This window comes from Fringilla coelebs, assembly GCF_963513975.1.
Source record: "Fringilla coelebs genome assembly, chromosome: 1".
NCBI lineage: Eukaryota > Metazoa > Chordata > Aves > Passeriformes > Fringillidae > Fringilla > Fringilla coelebs.
In genome coordinates, this window is record NC_140028.1 from 134106513 (window position 1) to 134131575 (window position 25063).

A 25063-nucleotide genomic window follows, 5' to 3' on the forward strand; every position below is an offset into this window, starting at 1 on the left:
TTGGAAAATAATTCTAAAGGAGGCTTGTAGTAGAATGAATTTCTATTCTAAGAAGGAGACAGAATTAAATTAAAATTATTAAGTACTAGCACTTAAATAAAACTGATGCCCCTGCTGGGCATGAAAGAAAATACTCTGTTTTCAGTAACAAGACTTCAAACCTTGCTATTTTTTCCTGAAAACTAAAAAGAATTTAAAAAAAAATAAAAGCCAAAAAATACCCCAAGCTAACAATATCAAAAAAACCCACAAAAATGCAAAACCACAAAAAGCTGAATTAAAAAACAAAATCCCATAATGCTATTTTTGCCTTTTTAATGTTATCAAAAATGTGGACATGGAAATGATTTTTGCTTTTTGAGGTGCTCAATTTACACAAATTAAAACTCCTGATTTTCGTGCAGTTTAACCTGTGGGCTAATTAATTACTACTTAGGAAACTGGCAATGAAAACCCTATATGTACACTATCATTGTTTTCCTAGTTATTATTTTGCAACATACTTTGGCTCTTATCTTTGACTCAGTTTTGAAGCAGGGCAGTAATTGCAACCTGCTTACCACCTCCTCCAGAATAAGTTTAGAGGCCATGATTTTATCATTTTTGAAGAATAGGATTCTGATATGACCTCACAGTTGAAAGGAATAAAATTTGAGAAGTCTCATTAAAAATACTGTTTAGATTACAGATCCCAATGATACGTAGAATTCAGCATAAATTGTAAATACCTTTCTCCTTACCATTGAAGTATATAATCCAAAATATGGACATTAATGGCCTCAGTGCTAGTGTGGGAAGTTTATTCATAAACTGGTGATTTGTACAACACAAAAGATTACATTTTCTGTGGTAGAGCTAACAGATGGTTTGGAATTATTCTAGCTAAAAGCCATTCTAAGAAGGTAATGCTGTAAAATCCTTGCCAACCATTAGCAATCACTTGCAGGTTCCTAGCTCTCTGCTCAACCATTTAACATGCTATGACTTATCTTGCCATTCAGGTGAGAAATCCAGAACAGCAGCTCTCTGCTTGCTATTTATGTTTTTCTGTAATATTCCATAATTTGTTTTAATATTTGCTACAAGCTTTCTGTCAAAAGGGAATGTTTCCTAATCAGCACATGGGAAAAGGTCATTTTTCTTGACATCTCATGCAAAATATTTCACCTGTAATATGGCACTCAGTACACACATTACTAATTTCTTTTTCCACTCCTTAAAAATTAATATATGTTTTTGTAAATACTGGTATAATGGCACTGTAGGTGTTCAGGAGAATAAGAGTGTTGTGGGTTGTGGATTGCCTTCTGCTTTGACTGCATTTCTGTCTGCATGATTGTCTCACACAGGCTGCCCTTCAGTTTGAACAGCTGTCTAACCTAATTTAATTTTTCTTTTTTTGATCTTACAGAAGCTCTTGCTTCTAAGCCTTGTTTCTAAAGCATGTATCCAAACTGTTGGCTGCTGCTTCTGTTACTGGACCCTAACACTTTCTTATGTTTTAGAAATTATTTTGAAAGTTCCTCGCTCTCAGTAGAATGCCCAGCACCAGAGTATTGACACCTGCAGGGATTTTGGCAAAATGCATTTTTACTTCTGCTTCAAGTTTTTCTAATTTCTCTTGAAGTTTTTCTATATATTTTTTGTTCAACTTGGCTACTGCATCTTGTTTTAGTACCACATATCTCTGAGTCCTTCATAATTTTATTAACTTTCAAAGTCTGAACCAGGTTGTAATGAAAATAAATTTATTTTTATGAAATAAAATAAAATAAAATAAAATAAAATAAAATAAAATAAAATAAAATAAAATAAAATAAAATAAAATAAAATAAAATAAAATAAAATAAAATAAAATAAAATAAAATAAAATAATATACCCAAACCCCTCACTTGTGGCATTAGTTCTGCAAGAACTCATCACTCCTTCCCAGAAGCAAAACAAAGCCAAACCAAACAAAATAAAAAAGTAAATATCATGCTTTTTTCATAATTGTTGAGGGAAAGATGCAAATTTTACAGTTATTCAAAAATTCACAATAAACATGTGAAAAGGCACTAGACTAAAAAGAAAGAAAAGAGTCTTATTCAAGAAGGCCAGAGTGCAACTTCTCCTGATTTACATTCACACGATACAGATGAGTGCCTTTTCAAGTATCAGGCACAATTTATGCATTAAGATGAGAATTTTACCAGCATCTTTTGTCAAAAATCTACTAATTCCAATTCCAAATACACTCTGTGTCCTTTCTTCAACTGCTGTGTTTCCTGTCTAACTTTGAAGAGAAAGTCATTGCATCCTCCTCATCAGTGCTATTTCTAACTTAACTTTCAATAGGTTGTATAGAATATCCTCCTCAAAATCCTTTAAGACAGTTTCTTTGATAGTTAATGTAAGCTTTTCTTTCCAGTGTTTTGAAACTATGAATAATTCTCTTATTTTGTTTAAGCTTTCATGCTGCAGAAAATTTATAGACTTAGTTCTGAACTTAGTGAGCCTTTTATTTTGAAGAATTTGAAAATATGGCTTTTGGCCTTCTTCTGTCATATTATCCAATAACTGCATCTGAGCTCAGCTGATATAAGCCAAATTTAAGCTGATGTATTTCTAGCAGTATTTCCAAGCCACTTTTCTTTTTTCCTGTCATTTTGACAACATGCCACAAGCCTTTTTTATACCACACCAGATCATGTGTGCAAGAACCCAAAAAAAAACAGTCACTAAATTAAGTAAAAGGAATGGAAATTTATGACAATGTTTAATTCACCAGAACTTACCAGTGTAATTGGGAAAAAGCAAAACCAAAAGGTATTTTGGGAACAAGGAGAACTACTGATGCTTAACTCAAATGCCAGAAATCATGCTATTAATTATCATGCAGACAGAACTGAATCCTCAATCACTGGATGAATACCCAGTTTTTTACTTCAGCATTTTTCTGCTATGTGAAAAATACTGGCCAACTATATAATTTTTGTAGTTTCACACAAGTAAAGAGCAAGCTATTGGGTTATCTAAACTAATACCTTGTATCTCAGTTTCTTACACATGATCCAGTTCCATCTGCCTTCAGCCTAGAAATAAATGTCTGGTTAACTGAAGGGCAGCTGTGAAAACTAAGATATCCAAATATAAGATATCTGAAGACAGCAACTGGCAGAAATTCATAATTTCTCACAGAAAGCTGTGGCTTATTCTACTCCTAAGGTACCTGCCTGAAGTTTCCAACTGCTGTGGAAACTGCTTTTATCTTCCTGTGCTAGAATAAAAGACTCTTTAGTCCCTGAGTAATTTCTGCCTCTTGTAGTGCTTGTTTGTGGTAATCTAATAAGCTTTCCAGCATTTCATCCAGTGGTCAAACAGAAAGAACATATATAGCACTTCTGTTAATGGCATTTGAGAGCTGGAGAAGTTTACAAAATATTTTTATGACACTTTTAATCTTCCTTCTCTTAATTTTTGGCATCTTTTTAAGAAATATATCCTTTCAAAGCCTGTGTGATATATCAGCAATGATCTAATTTTCAGGCGCAAGTAAAATTGTCACCCCACATTTAGGCTATATTTCACTGTTTGTGTAACCAGATATCATATCAATTAAGATTTCTTGCTGAGATGTCCCCTCTGACACCTGAAGTTGTTCATCCACTACAATACTGAGATTCCTTCTAGAACTGCTGCTTCCTACACCATGCTCCCCAAGCTCTACCTTGCAGTCTTTTTTATCTGTATTATATCTTGCATTGTTTGCAATGTCTAACCTTGCTAATTGATCCAGGCATTTCATTATTTTTACTCTGCTAGTGCCATCTGGAGAACTGCTAGGCACTAAATTTATGTTTCCTTCTCAGTCTTGGGTAGAACTTTTGAATGCTGTGAAGGCACACTGTCAGTCTGAGCTGCTCCTTTAGTGATGGCTGCTTTTTGGGACCAATCTATTAAACTATATTATTATTGAAGAAATGCTACACGTCACTAAATCAAACATCTCAAAAAAAAATCCGTCCTATTATATCTATATAGAAGTATCAGCCAAAGCTGCAGTCTTGTCCCAAGAATGGAATCAAACCTGACATTTGTTTTCATGCAACCATGTTACCCAGTGTCAATAGCTCTGTAACATAAAGCTGGAAGGGTCTATGACCATCTACATATCTTTATTCCTTACTCCAGATATTGGCAATTGAGCATCTGGAATTTTCTTTGTTTACCACAACAGTAGTTTCCTGAGAACATAATAAATATTATTATCATTCTGTCAGAACTCTCTACAGGTAAAAATTCACAGAGTTTTCAGTGCGAGTTAACTGAGACATAAGTTTTAAAATGTTCCTCCCAAGCTGGACTTTCACAGTTTTTGTGTTCAAAAGGAGACAGGAGATATTGCCTACTGATCACTGAGTGTACTGGCACATCATCCTCCTTTTTCTTCAGCTGAGGGAAATAAATTACTGGAAATTACTATGCTTTTCTGCTTTGTCTCTGACAATTTTTCTACCTCTAAGGGTTCACGTGAAAACAGTGCAATTAATATTGAGATAAAATACAAAGTAAAACCAGTAATTTTTATCTTAAACTAATTCTTGGTTCTATTGTGCTATGTTGTACAAAATACTTATTTAGAACTTTTAAGTTACTCTGGTTAGATGTTCATTTTGTCAGTGCTTTTTATTTTTAATCTTTTTTTTTTCCAGTTCAATATTTCAATAATATTTTCCTGTTTTGTCTTTTAGATTCCTGTTGCTGTGACACAGATAAGTTCAACCAACCACCCAGTGAAAGTGGGACTTTCAGACGCATTTGTGGTCGTGCACAGGATCCAGCAAATTCCCAGTATGTATTGTAGTGGTGCTAATGGTTTGGAGGCTGAGAAATTAGGATAAGCTGATTCCATCAAGCTTGTGATTAGCTGCACAACAAATCACTTAGCTAATTTCAGCTTGTTAATTCAAATGTAATTTTATTTGCTTGATAATTCCCAATATGGCTTTTCCTGTCATTGTTTCTTTTGAGCTGATAAATTAAGTAAATAAAATAAATGGCCAGTCAAATAATGTCAAATTAAACTCTCAACTGACTCAATTTGGTTTTCCATAAGATTTTTTATCTGGAACATGCTTTCATATCCATAATAAAGAAGGAGCAATCTTTTCAGAAAAAACCGTCTGTATCCAAAAATATCTAGGCTGGAAGCTCTTGACACTTTATTCTGTATTTCAAATTCATGTACACATTTTAGTGAGAGGAAAGAAGAGGAGATGTAGCTATTAAATAACATCTTGAGCTCACATAGTCATTGCAGCAGTATTGCAGGTGGAATTTAGTTTTGTCTGCCTTCAGTTAAACTTTGCATGGCTTCACTGAAAATAAATAGGAACTCAAGTGTGACTTTCTTGATGCTCTAATGTACTCTAGTGTACAGAACCCTTTGAGGTTGTTTAGCCATTAGAGAATATACTCACTTTTCAAGTCTACTGGGTTTACTTCTATATTTAGAGAAAATTTACTAAGCTCAGTTTTCAATGAAGCCCTAATAGCAGGGTGCAGATGGAAGGAGCTGTGCTTGAACCAGGCTCCTAGGGCTGACTCCAGGCATATTCTCCTTAAGTGAGCTCTGGCAGACCTGTGGTGCTCACAAGGACTGACCTGATCCAGCCCAGCTTTAAGACAGACAGCAGATGGGGCTGACACTGAAATATCCAGTGCTATTGGCCTCTCAGCTCATCCTATCTCCTCGTCACATATAAAACAGTCTTTAGCACAAGGGAGCATCAATCCCATGTCTTATGTGTCCTGTCTTGGGGAATATGGAAAATTTCAGTACTATTTGTAACTTGTGAGCTCAGAGTAGTGTGAAGCATGTAGCATGCCAAGATTTCACTTAAGAGACAAGAAATTTCTCTCTGAAGTATGATAGGTAGCTGTGCCTATGTTAGTACGGGTTGGTTTTGAGCGTTTAAGAACAAATGAAGCTAGGCAACAAATTTCAGTAATGTGAGTGATATTTGCAAGTAAATCATCTGAATGTTTCTGAATCTTCTAAGATCTCTAAATATGGATTCAGGAGGAAATTAGGTTAATTGACTATGCAAATGGTTTATGAGAATACTCAAAAAGAAATTCTATCCAAGAGATGCAACAGGATGATATCTTTTGACATCAGGCCTCCATAATAAAACAACACTAAAGGACTTGTATTAGATTTTCGTATTTTGTATGGAAAATATAGGGTAGATGTGAGTTTTTATTCAAGTCTGAATGCTTCTTTTTGTAGAAATATTTCAGGCAAGCACTTGTTTTACTACCAGTAAATACTACTGGTTTTGATGAATGCAGAATTTCTTGCTAGGCTTCTGGTTTTAGCATACCTATTGGTTTTTTCCACATGACACTTTCTGCTAACAGAAGTGAGACTATGATGTGGGTAAGGAGCATAAAATGTGCCTCTGCTACAGTAATTTTGAGAGCATTATTAATGTATTGCTGTTTACAATGCATTGCTCTTGCCCTTAACTACCAGTTCTGTGGATGGTGGTAATTCATGATTATTTTTGCTAGATTGCAGCTTACACTAGAGCTAATATTAATCAAGGGAACCATCATTTCACTGTAGATTTTCCTGAAGATGAATTGTGTGCTCAATGAAATAGGTTTATATTGATGTGTACAGGCAATATAATAGCATCTCGACAGAGCTGGTAAATAATGTTGGCCCATAGATATCAGGTATCAGATGCTCTTAAAATATGCATGTTCTTGAATTCTTGTTTTTCAGAGGTATTAAATCAACTATGGCTCTAGTCAATTACTGAAAAAGTGATATGGTAGAATTGTTATTTTACTTTATTTGTTGGCTTCTTAAGACAATGAGGAATATAAATTGTTGTTTGTCCCAAGAGAAGGCAAAGTATAACTACTAGCTCTAGCTTGCCACTTCATCAAAGATTTTTCCATCAAAAGAACCCAGTCTCCCTTTATGTTCATGGCTAGTTATTAAAAAAAGAAAATAAAGCCAAAATCATCTCCCTCAAATAATGCAAATAAACCACTGCTTCTTGTTTGAGCTCTGTCAATTCTTTTTGTATATACTGTGCATTTGAAAAGGAAAGAGACACTAAGGGCAACACAAGCCTGTTTGACCAAATATATTCCCTCCATTTTTAAAAATACTGAAAATCTTTGGTGCCTTCTGTATGCTCAGTATTCTAAAATTTTAGTATGATGGACCTAGTTTATTAAAGTAATTTCAGAAGATTTAAAGCTAACTATTTATCAGATTTTTTTCAGATGTACTGTCCAAAAGATTGGTAATAACTTTTTTAATACTTCTGAAAGATGAGTTCAAAAGCCAGGCAAACCTATTTCATTCTGAGAAGAGAAAGCATGCTTTTTGATCAGCCATTTCATTTCAAAAGTGCATTTTAATGAGTGCTGAAAAGTCTTGAAGAGCCAAGAGCTAAAAGGAAAGACTTTCTGAACTTTTTTGGATGGAGGAACTTGAGAATATTATACCTGTTTTTATTATTATACTTCTTCATATAAAGACTTTGCAGTAATACCCCTTTTATCTGTCCCCTAAAAGCACACAGGCACATACACTTGTTCACCTTATCTTTTAAGAGTTAGAGCATGGAGATGGGAGATTTTTGGCAGGTACCTGTTTGGTATTTTTGGTTTTTGGTTTTTTTTAATAAATATTTCCTTGATCTGCTACTACCTCTTGCTTATAGACCATGTCTTTATTTTCCACTTATAATTATATATATATAACCTATATTATATATAGGTTAACCACTATTTTATATCTATATATAGATATGCCTGTGTATACTCTAGAGGTGTTTTGGAATGGTTGCTAATATGTTAAGGGAAGTAAATTTCTGATTGACACCAAAGTTAACCTGATAATTCTGAGATTTTTATGACAAAATGGCAAACTACGTCCTTTAAATAATTTCAGAGGAAAAGTTTCATCCCTTTCCAGGTAATTCAAATGAAGTTCCAGGCTCTGGAACTCTGGTTCTGATATGAAAGAGTGACCATCCTGATTTCTTCTTCTTCAGACAGGTTGAACACTTGCTCACCAACTATTTTTCCTTTTGTAACAAACACAGTGAGAGTTTCATGGGCGTCTTCCAGCTAGAAACGTGATTGGTGGTGATAAAGCTGGGAGCTTTACATATTCCTCCAGCAGGACTTTTTTTAAACCTTCACCTCTTCAGGACTTTTGTTCCTTGCACATCTTCTCCAACCAGCTCCCCTTCATTTCTTGTTTATTTTTCTGCCATCCTTGTTATTCTGTTCTTGGTCCTTCTTTCACTTGCCTGTGGTGTCCTTTTCTCTCCCTTCTGCAGACTCCCAAGATCTCTCTTTAACTTCATGACCATCTTTCTTTCCCTCCATTTTCCCTCTCATTCAGGGTCACTGTGTTTCTCTCCTTTGTTTCAGTGCTCTTCCCTATTGTCTTTCAATTAGCTTTTTCTTGTGCAAGAAGAAGAAATGAAGAAGCATTTAGTGCAACCCACTTTTGTATTTTAGCAATGAAAACCCCACCAGAGAGCCTTCCCATATTGTGTCTGTTTTCCACAAAACCATGAAATACACTGGGAAATGAGAGAGTGCCAGATTCAGGGGATCTACACAAGTGAATTACAGTCTTGCACTAAGAGAAAATGGGTAGTAGGTCTGTCTCCACAATGAGACACACTTCTCTGTGATTTTGGCATCTACTGTATTAGATGCAGCTCTTTTAGGAAATCCATGCCTTGACAACTTAACATTTAATCACACTGAAATTATTCAACATCACTGTGTACAGAAATGAAGTTGTAGCTGAGCTACGTGCTAGTAATATTCCAGTTTCAGTGCAATTAGTGTCACTCAATATGTAGTGTAACTCAAGCATATAATTGATTGACAACTCTGCACGTTGTAAATGTTTGCTCAAGATGTCTCACCACTTTGTTTACAGCAGTGAAGCCCCTGAATGAAGAGTAAAAGACCACTGACCATTTATGCTCTGATATATAAAGGTGCAGCACCATTTGGGAAATCAAGTCTGATTCCCTGCTGCCTTAGTGTTATCATTTACCTCTGTGCAAAATGGACCCCAGAGTTATCACTCTAAAATCATAGTATTTACTCTCCTTTACACCAGTGTGACTAATCCCATAGAGCCAGCTGCTCCAGCCCTGTGTGTTTGTCTGCTGGTCCAGGATGGTCTGTCCAGGCAGCTGGGTTCCTTGCACTAGATGTCTGATTCAGGAGCATGCTGTTGATCTTTGGTTGCATGACAATACTGCCAGGACTGGTACAAGTTGGTCATAGTTTAAAATATTCTCGTAACTGGCCACAGACAGATCTCAGAGTGAGGCAGTTTGGTGTGTGGTGGGATTAGGAAATAAAGCAAGTTTTTCACACCTAGGAGCTCTTTAGCTGGCAACAGGTATTGGGGCAAATCTGGAAGGATATGGAGAGCTTCAAAGTAAATCATGTGGGGTAGGTGCAGAGTATTGTGGCAGAACACTTCTTAGTACATTGTTCATAAAGATCTTTTCAGAGCTGACTTCACTGGTTTGCTTGTTCACAGATTTGAGGTGCAGCTCCCAGGTTTAAAAAGATATTTTTAGTAATTTTTATGAGAATTATAAAATTAATACAGTTAGGGAATCTGAATTTTTATCTAGACTTAGATGTGTGTTATATTTGGAGGAGCAATTGTGGAGGTGTTTGGATTACAGGCATTGGTTTTTAGTCCCAGTGTCAGTGCCTCAAGAATTAATTAGTTAATATTGATAAGTTTAGCAATAAAAATCTGTTAAAGAACAGATGCTTTGACATTCTGATTCCTTTACCTTTTGTGGTGACAGCAATCAGATATACCACGTTGACAGGTTTTATTCAGCCAGTGATGTCAAACAACGTCCCTGTCAAGCAAAGTCAGTGGCTGTATAACACAGCAGCTGTGCCCCTCCCTTCTCTGTGCCTTATATTTTCCATAAATTGCTTGCAGCTTGCTGGATATGTTTCATAAATTGTTTACTTCAAATTGACTTCTGCATAATCAAATGAACCCTCTTACCATTTGTGTTTTCTCTATCAGCAAGACTTAAAACTGAAAGTACAGCTGTATGAATACATATGGCCTTGTTTAGCAGTTGTTTCTGGGTATATGGCCAATCCAAATTCCCTAGAAATCTTTCACTGGAAAAGGTCTTTATTTGTGTGAACATATAATTTAAAAACTCAGAATGACTTCTCCAGTATTTTCACATTTCACTGTATTGCAGGTTTTAGCTGATGAATGGTGAATGAGGAAAAGCAGTGATTATGTAATGGAAAAGATAGAGAGAGATTATGCATCTGTCAGACACATATTTAGAATAGTTTGTTATGAACTACTGACCCTTCAGACATGTTAAGAAATCATTGGTGCTCTCCTGGCACTGCTCCCTCCCCAGAGTACTCTCCCTATTGAGTGCCTTTAGTCAACTCTTGTAGTTCTGTTTCAAAGAATACTTATAAATAGAATTATTTCACTTAATACTACTGTGATACAACTAAATAGAATTATTTTGTCACGGCAGAGTCTTGCACATCTATAATTTACCAATTCATTGTTTAATCCCTTGAAAGAATTCTTTCAAATGGCCTTCTGACCCCCATGTCATCTCTCTCAGTCAATGAGGAATGTGTTCTTACCTCAAGTAACTGGTGTTCTCCTCAGGTCTTTCTGCTGGGACTGTACCTTTGGCCTGTGTTCAAAGATAGCACAAGTACATGCCATGAAAACAAACCAAAAAACTACCTGAACCATACTGTGAATTAAACTAAGTGTAAAAAAATATAGTCAGTTATTAGACAATATATTAAACTTTATAGCATTTCGTTTAAAAGTGTGTTTGAGAAATCCAGACTTGTAGACATGTAAAATGTTTTCATGAAGAGGAAAAGAATATGCACCTATTTTCTGAAATTCAGAACCGGGAACGGTACTTCAAAAGCATAGAAAAGCCCTTTTCCTTTCTTTTTTTCCCTGCTAGACCTGATGTAACATTTCTTTATAGCAAAATACCTGCACATGATTCTTGAATATGGATCTGTTACTGCATCAAATTATTTCACTAGTTCTTGTCATGTTAAGGACTGTACTGAGGTATGCTTGGGCTCATAAGCTCCTTGTGATTCTGCTCTAGTACTTCTGTTAAAGAGCTAAATAGCACAAGACAAAGAACAAATTCCACCTGAGGGAAATGCAATGTCTGTTCTGGGTTGAAGCAGGAGTGTGTGAAGAGGTTAGGGGGAAAGCATGAGGGAAGAGTATTCATTTTCCTGTTTATCCTGTTGAGTTTAGTTTTTTAACCAATTTTGTTAAGGAAACCAGCTCACAATTCAAAATAGGGAGAGAAAAGTGCATTTTAAGGATCTAAGCATGTCATGTTTATGTCATACTTTTAAAAGAATTTAGGCCTGCATGTTTTTCTAGCCTGGTCAGGCAGATAAATTTGAATGCTCACATTTCCAACCACCTGTCTGCAAGAATAGACAAAGATATTAGAAGGTGACTATGCAAATACCTCTCTGTGCTGAAGTTTCCTACATTAGATAGATGCCTCATATGCAAACTTACCACCTGTGGTTGACACAGTCATCTTTCTGAAGAAAAAGGACAAATTTGAGTCTGTCAGGCAATGGGATTTAATGGAATAAACAGTCATGCTGAAATATGCATGATTCAAATTTTTTTTTATACAACACACTTAATTCTCTTAAAAGTAGTTTTTTCCAGAAATTTCATGCACTGGGTGAGGTAAAAGTGTCTGTGCCCTGAATCTCTGATTCTTACTGAGTTTTTGGAAAGCCAGAAGCTCCTTATTTCTTGTAAGCCCTGTGAGGAACCTGTAAGGAGAGATTCAGAATTAACAGGATTATAGTATGCTAGTCTGTACCAGTACAGATGAGATGCCATTCAAATAAAGTGTCGACACCCAGCATTTAATTTATTTTTTTTTTGGACATAATGTTAAAGATTTCTGTGGAAAACAAATTACAGCCTTCAGCATTGGCAGGAGCTCATTTCAAAGACATTTTACAATCACTCTGATTGGGCTTTTAAGAGGCTGACCATCCTGTGAGCATAAGCAGCATAAACCCCTTGCAGCTGGCAAGAGATTGTCCCTATCCCAACACATAATTAGCTAGGTCTTGAAAACTCTTTCTCTCCAGTGGGTCTGAAGGACATGGTTAAGGCATTTATGGGGGTAAACTTTGGCACCTGCCCATATCCATATTTTAACTAGTCAGAATGACTTTGTGAGTAGCACATAAACTAGTTCAATTATAGGTTCATTTCATACTGAGAGAGAATTTTGCTATCAGGAGGCGTGAAGTCATAGCAAAGTTTCAAATAAATTGCAAGAAGTGGTTGGCAATGGTGATGATTTGGAGCTAAATAGAAATGTTATTGACTGAAAGTGAGATTCTGCCTACTTGTCCCTCAGAGCTAATGATGTAAGAGAGGGCAGAGAAGCTGATTCCTCAAGCAACAAGGTGTGCCCTAGTCCATAAGGGGCTGGTAGTATAGAAGACATCCAAAGACTGAGTTTGTGGCTGTCAACAAGTCCCTTTTCTTCTGTTACTTGTAGACTGAGACTGGTCATTGGCTTGGATAATTACTGCTTTGTACTTAACACTTAATTTCTCTCTGGAATGACTGCAGAGGGTCAGTGATTGAAGTCAGCTCTGATTTCAGTTAGTTTAGCAGACCTTCAAAAAGAATATAAATATGAAACCAGCCCCCCTGTCATTTTTGTGTCAGATTGGTGTTATGGACTGTACTTTTGATTTCCAAATATTCAAGCCCGCCAATCTATATTTCAACTGTATATATAAAATCTGGAATTTTCAGAACACATTACAGGATATTGTTCTGGGAAGTAGCATGTGATTTTTTATCTTGTGCTTGGGTCTTACAGTTGCTTGTGAGTTCAAAGCCCTTCAAAATAGTACATTGACTATATTGAATTTCTTCTTTGAGAAAAAGGTGCAGTCATCCTATGTGAAGATTATGCACAATGGCTGTTTAGGAAGATTGTCTTCTCTAATATGTTATAATATGAAAATATTCTCTAGTACACTTACATGTGAGCCATCTTGTAGCTAAAAATTTTGATTAGGCAGTGAAATAAGTTTTGTTTGCACATTTTTGCAAGAAGTGACATATAAAACATTTTTCTCAAGTCTGTGAGATGAAAAAAATGTCTTAGGAAAGCAAGCATTTGAAATAAACCCTAAAATGTCTGACAGTATACCCTCTAGAATTTCTGCCCAGATCAGACTAAGATGCTTGAGAGCACATTTAGCATTTTCATAATTCTTTGCCAGGAGAAGTGCCCTTTCTGTCAGCTCTGAGAGTTTCTCCACTGAAAAATTCTCTTTCTATATATACGTGCTATTTTGTGATATTCAAAGTTAAAAATATATTCTTGAGAAAAATAGTTGCCATATGTGCACCTAAGGAACAGTGTGTATTCATTACATCCACTATTTTTCAGAATCTAAAGGCTGCAAAATAAGAAAATATGATTTATTCTTTCTTTCCTGTTAGATGTCCGCAGAAGAACAATTTATGAATACCACAGGGTGGAGCTACAGATGTCAAAGATTACCAATCTCTCAGCTGTTGAAATGATACCACTTCCAAGTAAGTAAAACATTACATAAGCAGGAGCCTGATCTAGAAAGCATCTATCTCCCTCTCCCTCCCAGCAATACATACACAATTTCAAATATTTTGTTTCATCTGTGGAGTTGGAATCACAAACAGATTCATTTATCCCCTCCTAGATTCCCGAATGGATGATGCATTATCCAGTTCATCCTCGTGTATCTCAAGTTAGTATATAGGTACATAGCTCCCAGTAGATGTTGAATGAAATTTGTGCCAAATCATTTTTTCAGAAGAATGATTATGTTGCCTTTAAATACATTTCCTCAAGCCTCAAGAAAAAAAAAAAAAAAAACAGAACAGTTTTCATGCTGGTAATACAAACACGAATTCTTCTGTGTACTGTGCATCACATCGCGAAGGCATATCCCCAAACAAATTGCTCCAAATATTTTGCAGTTCATCAGGCTCTGTTTTCAAAGGTAAAACTACATTGCTTATAAATCCTGGGGGTCAAAATGCCAGCTGTACTTCTGTAAAAAGAGTAGAAGCATCTATATTTCCTTTTTTTCCCTTTTTTTAAAATTCAGGTTTAGCTCTTGCACTTTTTTCTGTCAGTCTCATTATGTGCTTATGTCTGAATGTTAGCAACACCAAAGAACAGTCAGAGAAGAAAGAGATTTAAGGAAATACTTCATATTGAGCAAAAAGATAAAAATTTAGGAACCAAGCTCAATGAACAGATAGGGAAGTAGGAATACATTTACAAATGGAATACGAATGGAATACCACAGATGAAATGTACTTTTGTGTACACAATTGTGCAAAGCATTGTAACAGGCTGGGTTCAGGGTCTTATTTTAGACATGGTTGAACCTGATGACTTCCTAAATATGTATTATCACAAGATATATTCTTCTTTTGTGTTTTTTATGTGAAACATATATGAGACTAGTATAATAATTTATGTTTATCTACATTCCAGCTTGTCTCCAGTTTACCAGCTGTGGTCCCTGTGTCACTGCCCAGATTGGTTTCAACTGCAGCTGGTGCAGTAAACTCCAAAGGTAGAGAAAATAATTTCTTTTTTTGTGTGTGTTTGTGGGTTTAAGCTGTGCTCAAAGGCTATCCAAAACCATTGCCTGCAGGTTATTCAGCATTAAAAGTTGTTACATTTGGGTTAATATATTTGCATTCAAATGAACCTAAATCTCAAGTGTGATCACTAGCAGCTCATCATTGTCACATTTCACTTTAACCATTAGGCAAGTAGTCCAAACAGTTGACTTGGGAGTTAAGCCCTTGTTCTTATTTCTCCAGTCATACTTTAAAATCCTTTTGAAGTAGAAAGAGAAGGAGATGTCATAATAAAAATCATATTTTCTCCCTACATCATTGGCTTCATCAAAAATAATTTAGCCCCATGGAGATGCAAGGTGTTACTATAGCAGTAAAAACTTCCTTGTTAGCAGCAGGGGGACCAACACATCCAGACAGTCAAAGTACTTTCCCTTTTAACATGTCATTACACTTGGTGGGTCTGTTGGGTCTCCTCAGGCTCTCAGTGACACATGGACCAGGACAGCCAAGTCCATGGCAGGAGTGATTTAGACTGTAGAGCAGCTGAAGCACAGCCAGCAAAATGGAAACTCTGCAACTGCAGCTTCTCAAAAAGTTTTTCACTCACTGACCTTTGCTGACCATAACGATGAATTTCAAGCCAGTTCTCTGAAACAAAATGCAATATCATAATGGACATTCATTGCTGCTGTGCTCTTCAGCTCTAGTGATTTGGTTTAGAAATACTTTGTATGGAACTGATGTATACTGAAACAAGAAAAGGTAATTAACATTCTAAAATAGTGCAATATTTTGACACCATGTTGAAGAACTGGTAAATAGCTGAAGAACACAGCACAGAATTAGAAAATTGGGGTCATTTTTATAATTTTTTCTTAAGCTGCAACTCCTGGAGGAAGTCACTTAAAAAGTAACTCTGTTCCCCATTTGTCTTGCAAAAAACCTTTCTAGTGGATTTAGAGCTAAGACAAATCAAGTAATATAAAAAATAGAAAATATATTGAAGAGTAATACTACTTCTAGAAAACTGTTCCAAGCAAGCATGAACAGTTCTTGGTTGCCTTAGCCAAATCCTTTCTTTCAGCATTGCTTTGTTCTCCTTCCATCAACAGATGCTGTAGCACCAAGTTTCTATTAGCTTTGGTTTGAGCAGGGTCTGTTGCTTTGTGGCCAGTGTTCTCCTTTTTGTTTGGATAAACTCCCTTATATTGTAAAATCCAGACCTCTTGTGAAGAACAGGTGCAGAAACCTTCAGATCCTTTTTGTTTCCCTCTAGTTTCTAAACACTTGAGTTTCCTGAGTTCTGACATTGCTCAGAAATATGTTTTGCTCACTGAGGCACAAATTTACTGTGGAGAACTAAGTTTTATCCTTCTGCAGGAGCAGAACCAGTCATGTAGCCACACTGTGTTTCCTTCTGCTCATTTAGGACCATTTGTGGCTGTCCCCTCACAACTGGCAAGGTGTCATCTACTGCTGAAAAATGCACAGTCTGAGCACATCTATTTCTATTTAATTAAAGTTTGAATGAAGAAAGCCTTGCTTTTTGTTTTACATGTGGAGATCAAAGATGAGCCTACTGTGAGGTAGTCCTGCACTGTTTCCCAAAAACAGCTGTCTCCACTCTGCAGCATGGTTGTGCTTTTGAGAAGATGCAGCAGGTAGACTGAGAAGTTTTATTGCTATTAATTAGGCCATTACTGACAGTAGTGAGACTGTCACGTCATGCAGGTTGTCTCTGGGCATTGTTTGACCACCAGCAAAAGCAGGAACTGGAGAGGATCCCTTAGAAAAAGGATGGATACTGAAAAGGAAGCTAAGAATATGCTTCATAGGAATTTCAGTAGTATTAAAAAGGTCATACCGTACAATTTTTATATGTCAGAATAAGCAATATTTATTCAGGTTTTAGAAAATGGACAATTGTGTATAGAGTCATAAAATAGTTCAGAATGGAAAATCCAGACTTACCTCCTACTCCAAGCAGGGCCAGCTGTTAGATCAGACTGGTTTCTTCATGACTCTCTTCATCTAGGACTTGACCACAGAGGCTGTGGTTCAGTCCCCAGAACACCTTATACAGGATTTTCCACCTAATCTGTTAGCTTGCGGTTTCCTCTGGAAACACGGCTTTGGTGGATGTCTGCTTCAGACCTCATCTTTCTTGGCCACTCACCTCCAGTTTCTGAAATGAGCAATTTCAACTATTTCAGCTCTGTGAAGAAAGAGATCTGAAATAATAAATGGTTAAATATTTTGTGAAAAGAGGCAATTTGCTTTCCAAAATGTGAAAACTGAATATTTATTTGGTTACACTGCAGGATTATTGGGATGAAGAATCATTCTGTCTCAGCTTTGAAAATTTTCTACGAGTTCTGCATACTCTCTCTGGACTTGTAGTCTAGTGCCTCTCTTCCTTTACCTTGCGCTTTCTCCACATGACTAATCATTTTCAAGAGATAAAAAATAAAAAATCTTATTCCATTCTCAGTGGCAATGTCTGGTTCAAAGAAGAGCGCTCAGAATCATTTGCTTCCGTACCACATTGTGGGTTTTTTTCCCCTCAAAAATAATTTGCTCTGTTAAAACATTATTTTTGCATGGGATAAATAAGCTTTTCCTCAACAGGAAAATCTAATAGCCTGGTTAAAAATCATAAAGGATGGAAAACTATTAATTCCTACCTTGCAGTCCTTCAGTTTCTTCTGTATGTCACTCCTCTTCACCCACCAGTCTTGTAAATCAACAGAGACTTTTATCTCCTGTTATGATATACATTGCGCTGCTGCAGTAGGATAAAATCAGACTGAAAAACCAAGGGCAAAGAATTCCATGAAGTATTAGCTTAGACATTTCAGAGGTGCCTAAAGGACAAAGAAATTAATATTAACAGTCCACTTTCAAATGTGTGCTCATAGGGTTTTTTGAAGTAGGAGGAACGCTTAGGAGCAATGCCTGAGTAATGCTTCTCAGTTGCAAATCTGACTGGACACGCTGGTCCAAGAAATGAGGAGCCAAGACTGCCTCTCCTGTCTGTAGGCAAATCCCAGAGTGGGGAAGCCAATTAGCCTTTTTTGCAAAAGCCTGAAGAAGGCTGTGAACTGGAAGCAGTGGGTTTTCAATGTACCAATAATCTCCTGACGGACCTAGCGCTCAGATTTGTGCAGAGGGAGGATGCCTGTTTGCTTCTGAGGGCACTGGTAGGTAGTGAGGCTCAGATATGCCTGGAGCACACGGAGATGTTCTTCCTGTGGTGCCACAGTAGCACTGTGGTGCTCTAAAGTGAGATATTCTTGAGCAGACAGACTTCCATGTGGGTAACAAGCCTACACATATCCATTGGGAAGCACAACCTTTTATCTCAGGTGCTTATTACCCCATTTATCCAGAGAAACGTTACTACCAGGAGCACCATCTTGCATCTAATTTCTTTCCTTGCATTGGATTTAATCCATATATTGAATCATTCACTCAGCAAAAAAAGGAGGGAGGGGAAAAAAAACCCCAAACCTTTATGTAAAACCTTTAATTGCACAAGGAAAACTGACCAGTGTGACCATTGCAGAAAAACTTTACTCCCCCATGTGGACAATCTGTGTTGGAATGAAAATAGCTTTATCCTACAACAGTGGGTTGTTTCCTACCTGGAACTTCAACTCAGCTGCTGTGCCAGCTCTGCAATGGTTGGAGAAAAAGGTTAATTTTGGATGTGACTGAGGGCCAGATCCTCTATTCCTGCACTCTCTACAAGCTTAAATCACCATTAGCTTTTTCATAGGGGATCATCAAACTATCTAGTCTGAAATCCAATATGATGTGTGTCACACAACTTAATCACGACTGAAGCAAAGGCACATCATTTTCCTTTGACTTCAGCAGATGGAGGATCCCCCTAGGAGCTAATTTCTGTTGGAACTATGTATATTTCATAACTGTTTCACAAGTAAAACTCTTCAAAAGGAGATTAACTATAAATATGTAAGCTGAGATGGTATTCTAACTTTCTCCAACACAAGTATCCATGTCTTTAAAATGCCTGAGACACTTTAGCATCTGTCCCATGGAGGTCTCCAGTGGCTGAAACGTGGATCATTTGCCCTTCATTATCTCTAACTTCCTGACATGTAAAAATTGGGAGAATTCATTAATGTTAGATTTGTTTATATCATCTTCTTATGCATCTGAAAATGTTTATGTACTCTAAGCACTTGGTATAGCCTGCACATAAGATATGTCATTTTCTAGAAAAGTTTTTGACAGTTTTAAGACCACCTTGCTGTTATTTTATAGCTTCAGTTTGTAAAACTTGCTTGCATATACTGAAATAGTGAGTTCCCTTGAAAATATTTGAAGTTGATTGTCCAATAAATAAAGATTCCCTAGATATTGATGTTTTTATTTTGATAAACTTCGAGAAAGTCTCAGATTTGGGCAGTGAAATGAAATTGATATTTCAGTCTTGCAATCTGTGCATCCTGGAGACTCAGGCTATGAATGTCTCATGCTTCACTTCATCAATACAGGATAAAAGCACCTCCCAGTACCTGCAACATCAGTCAGGTTTGGCGTGGTACCATCACCCCTAGACTGAGGATAAGGGAACTGGAGGGTGTAGAACTAAGGGCAGGAGCTGTAAGCAGTTTAGATAATAGCTTTACTCAGCTGTCACTGTTGGAACATATATTCAAATTTTTAATCCTCAAAACTGTCTGCCTTGTGCCAAGGGCACCCAAAAGGCTGGATCCACAAGGATGCTTTGCTGGCAGACTCACTTGGGTTTTCAAGGGAAGTTACACAGAGTAGGAGAGCAGTACTAAAAGCAACTTTTTACCAAATTCTGGACTTAAGTATCTAGGACCAAAAAATGTCAAAGGGTGGAACACTTTGTATGAGAAAAAAAATCTTCAGATGAGTCTAAGCAGGGCTGAGCAGTGAAATGCCCCATGGTAGCCCCATGAAGCTTCTCTACTCAGTAAGGGTGACACTGCCTTGACACAACAGTCTGTCCGTGATCAGAGAACCCCCAGAGGCACAGGAGAGAAATGGAAATTGGTCCTCTGAAAAGAAGTCACCCCTGAAGAATGGCCCATTAGTTATGGAGGTGTGTAAGCCTGAGCACTTCCTTGCATGTCTCCAGCTCAGAGCAGCTCCACTCCCCTCCGCCCCTGGCTGCCTGGAGACTCAGGATTAGCTCCTGGCACTGCTCTCCAGGCAGCCCTGCTGGGGTCTTCCCTTGGTCTGAAAAGTGACATTCTGCACTCTTATCCTTAAGAGTCTCGGTTTCCAGAGTGTGCTTTGATTAATGTGGTTTGAAATCATACCAGTTTATGGTATTGACCCACAAAGTGCAAATCCCCTGTTTGAAAAGTGCCCTGAAAGAGACTGTACAAATTCCAGGACTGAGGGCAGTGATGAGACAGGGCACTCCATGAACTTTAGGGAGTCGTACTGCTCTTGTGTGTATGCACAGCTCCCAAAACTTCTTATACTCTCAAAGCAATTCTGAGGTAAAAAAATTGAAATAATCCCATTTCTGGTGTATTTCACTTCAATGCTTAGTCCTGTGTGCCAGCAATAGCTCTAGTTGTGTAAATGAAGAGGTTATAGCTGGTGTTTATGGAATGTGTTCTGAACAAAGTGAAAAATTAGAATGTGTCTGGGAATAGTAGGAATAATGTGGTTCAAGGCTTGATACTTCTAATCTTTTATTATGATAATCACTATTCCCATCTAAGCAGGTAATAAAGATACAAATTGTTTTGCATTCCATGCTGATTAGCTGGAAAGCAGGGAAGGAAGACTCTTTAGGCACCTGCATTTTTTAAGAAAACACGTTAGAGTTGAAATATCAAGTGGCAGTTTTCCATAGTGCCTTTATAGTAACTGAGAAAAAAGAATTCCTGATAGTTGTGTTCTGAACTTCTGGATAAGTTTGAAATGTCTTGTTTGTTCTTCTTCTTTTAGAAGGAAATTGGAAACATGTTTAGTTAATTTTCAAATGTGAGTTCGTGTCTGGAAATTTTTAGTATCAGGTAGAGGAAAAGGATAATGTTTTTTGTTTGTTCGTCTGTATATCCCAATTGGCAAGACCTGTTCTCATTTTAAAAAGTGTTGACTCAAATATTGTAGTATTTATAAGTAACAGTTTTATGTAACCTAAAATATTTATCAGCTGAGCAAAGCACCTTCCCTACAGAATTTATAAAACCATAAACATAATTACTATGCTATCTAACTAGAGAAGCCTCTGGATTTACGAAAGCAAATAATTAAATCCAAATGAGAAACACATAGCTTATTGTTTGGTATCTACATTTTCCTCAGCTTTTATACCTCAGCAGGGTTGTAGATTCCACTGAAGAGCAGGGAAAGGCAAACCACATCCCTCAGCTTGGTGCCATCTGCAAACGTGCGGAGGGTGCCCTCGATCCCTCTGTCTGTGCCATTGATGAAGACATTAAGCATTGCTGGTCCCACTACAGACCCCTGAGGAATCTCTTGTCACCAGTCTCTGTTGGGACATTGATCCTTTGGCCACTACCTTATAGATGCAAACATCTCAGCAGTTCCTCATCCACTACACCATCCAACCACCAAATCTGAATCTCTCCAGTTTGGAGAGGGGTGTTGTGAGGAACTGTGCCAGAGGCCTTACAGAATTCCAGATAGGCAACATCCACTGAACTTCCCTTCTCCACTGACGTTAGCACTCCATCAAGGTTAGTCCAAAATCTCACTTTTAAATACTTCCTCATTTTAACTACTTGAATTTTTAAGAGTTGTGGGTTTGTTTTTGGTTTTTGTTTGTTTTGTTTTGTTTTTCAATTGCTTTAGGAATATTTCATTGTTCAGTTACAAATTAAAATATGGGAGGAAGACTGGTTGGTTTATACTCAGGCTTTTTTTTTATCCAAACACTATTTAACAGAAAATAGTGTGCTGTTATTATTAAATTGGTCACAGTACCTTAGCCATTGAAATACAAACACAAAAAAAAAAGGCATTTCTATGTATTAAGTAAACCACCAGAGGGAGCATATATAATCCAATCAATGTAATAGTTTCATATACAAATTACAAGGAAAATCTCATTTTAGGTGCTTTTGAAGGGTTAGAGGTTTAATACATAGTGTATTCTGTTAAAAATATTTCATTCTACCAATGTGTCTGACTTCATGAATTTGCTGATCATCCCCCTACTTCAGACACAGCAAAAGAAATGTGCCCAGATTCTGGATGTTTGTATGCCACTACAGCTGGAGGAGTTTTCTGTGAAAATATAGCTGACTCCTAACACACAGGTCTTAACAATCAGATTGTTGAATTAGGTCACATTTATTTTAAGATAAATTAAAAGTAATGTTTTTTTAACCTGTATACAGTTTATTTTCCAATTATGAAGCAATCATATTGCAGACCTGAGAATCAGAAAGTATGGCCCTTTGTCAGAGTTCTCTCTAAAATGCAACATATTTTTCTTTTATTTTAAAAGCTGTACTGAGACAGCAATTGATCTTTCTAATCAAGTGCAACAAATGTATCAAGAATGGATGTGTAAATTTGTCAGCCCTGATGCATTACTGATACGAACAATACAATAAGTAGATCTATACTTTATTGAGCAGAAAATTGCTCCACACCCAACTTCTCCAAATATTTTCCGAGCTGCTTGCTCTTAATTTGACAAGCTAATTTGCCCTCATGCACTGCAAGAAACTGTTAGGAAATTAGCATTCAATAATTAAGAATTTTGTATGCATGGTAAGCCTGATGAGACTAAAGCAAGAAAAGACAGTGGCACAAAAGTGTTTAATGAACAAAGGATTTTCTCAAACCAGAATGAGCTCAGTGATGGTATTGTTTGATGAAAAAAGCCTCACAAGATTATAGTAATAGATATTCTCAAGTGGGATGACAGTTCTGTTTAGGAGAGAGTGTTAACTTTAGTGACCCTGTAGGTACACTTAAAAATAATGGTAAATGGTGATGGTACACTTAAAAAATGGTAATAATGGTACATATCAGTAAAATGTACATAACAGTACATTGGAAAGTACTGCTAAGGAATGTAGATGATCTTGAGCTCACAACATGTTTTTGTTGAACATTAGCCTGCAGCCAGAGGAATTTGCAATTCACTGAGAATCTCACATGGAGAAATTGCAGATTACTAGCCCTTCTACTTTTTTTGTAAATTGGTGGAATTTGATGGTAGCTGGAGTCAGTCGAATTATTGTGCAATTTCTGTAATTCTCTCCAGCACAAATTGTCTGGAATAATTCCTATGATTAATACTAATAAACCTAAAAAGCTCAGTCTCTGAGCAGAAACCCAGTGAACATGCACTAGCTTTCAGGGGCTTCATACAAGCCAGTGCAAGACCAGACCATTCGTTCCCCAAGCTTCTTTTCTACCCATATTCTTCTGCAGAAGCAGTTACTCACTGATGTTCTCAGCAGCTCCATAAAATTATCCTGATCCTAACATTAATAGATTTGATATCTAACCAAGTAAATTTGAATCTTGCTTTCACACAGGTAATAGCCAGTCTTCTTGCAGCTGCAGCATTAGTCACACATATGCATACCTTGCTTTGTTTTCCTGAATAATTCAGAACAGCATGAGGACTACAGTTATGCTCATAGCTGATGCAGATTTTTAAGAATTTTTAAGAATTTCAAGGTTGGGTCATATAACTTTAAATTATTACTAGAAAAGGAGCAGAACATTGCTACAATTCTCATTAGTATGAAATCCTAGTATTTCTGTTAAAATATTTTCTATTAAATCCTGTACCTGAAGATGGGGAAGCATTTTGAAGATTCTTAATCTAGATGTAAACGCAGTGATCAATTTAAGACACCTCACTCACACATTAATATTCTGTATATGTGTTTCTTACAATAACATTTGCTTTTTAAATTTTGAGATTGTTTTCACTAACTGGATGTTCACAATAGCCTTTGCCAGACTTGTTGCTGTGTCTTCTGGAGCTTAGAGACTCTGTTCATTATCCAGTGTGCAGGTTTCTGTGGTATCTAATTTTGCAACAGAGCTTGGAGAAGACATCACAGTTAATATGGAAAGGACCACTGCCTGAACTGTTCTAAAACCTTCCTGTAAAGTCTCTCTCATGTGCTGTTTATTATCAAATATATGACATTCCTAAGGTGTTTTTTATAAATGTAGGAAGTAGTTATCAAAGATACAGAGGACAGTTAAGCACTTAAATCTCATTGAGAGGAAGAATAGAAAACATACACCTGTTATACATATCTTAGGTAATACTTAATTTTGCAGATTAATTTCGAAAGAAGATGGCAACATCTGTATTTCATTTCCATGTTTAAATTTACAGATGCACATAAGACACCAAAATGACAAATAGGTGTAATATAATAACTAGAAAAATAGGTAGCCGTACAATTCTTTTCTTTAGAAACTTCTGTTGCAATTCTTTTAAATACTAGTAACATTTTATTCTTAATTTATTGCATTAGAACAATAAGACAAAACCCACCTCCATCTTTAATGGACCACTTATATCTAGAACTGCAATTTCTGTGCCAGTCATGTCTTTCAAATCACAAGAAAGCTTAGTGCAGACTTAATTCCTCATTGTTTGTTTATGCTGAAGGTGATAGCCATTCCAGTGGGTATTGCCACACTGTGTTAGAGAGGCATTTACTCTGGGATTAAACTTCGTTTTTTTTCTGATGGAACTATGCCACATTCAGTCCCATTGCATGCAGCCCAAAATTCTTTTCAGTTTGATTTCCTTTTCATCTGTTCAAAGCTATGTTTGAGTTCAGAAAATTTCCTCTTTGATTGCAGAAAGGTGACACTCACCCTTGAAAGGGTTCCACAGATGCCTTATAATGTGATTTATACATATACTAGACATTTTAAGAAACTTGACTCAGGCTTGCAGTCATTATTCTGTGTGTGATAGGCTGTCTCTCTCTTGTGGGTTCCTACACAAGACATTATAGACTTCCTGTTTCCCAAATAAATGCCTCAATGGTCATCTACTATAATTACTGGACTTTAATTGTATAATACAAAGAATGCAAGGGACCTTTAAATTCAAATTTCAAATAAAACTGACTTTCCTGATAACAAATTAAAATACATGGCAACCCTGCTTTGAATAAATTGTAATGCTAAGTGTTTAGTCTGATAATTTTCATATACGTGACATATGAAATGTGAAATACAGGTTGATGATGAATAGATGAATACAGAACACAAATGAAAAAAATTAGAAAAAACTAGGTTTGTTACTTCAACACAAGACTGCTTAAAAAATGCTGAGA

At 36.6% G+C, this 25063-nt stretch overlaps 1 protein-coding gene across 1 annotated transcript in view; it reads left to right on the plus strand.

Annotated features, from left to right (window-relative positions):
• Positions 1 to 25063, plus strand: part of PLXDC2 (plexin domain containing 2) — a 247175-nt gene that overhangs the window by 182081 nt on the left and 40031 nt on the right. Inside the window, exons 7-9 of the mRNA XM_084214132.1 lie at positions 4735 to 4834; positions 13608 to 13703; positions 14653 to 14734. Of these exons, the coding sequence (XP_084070258.1) occupies positions 4735 to 4834; positions 13608 to 13703; positions 14653 to 14734 (278 nt within the window). The remainder of the gene's footprint in view (positions 1 to 4734; positions 4835 to 13607; positions 13704 to 14652; positions 14735 to 25063) is intronic.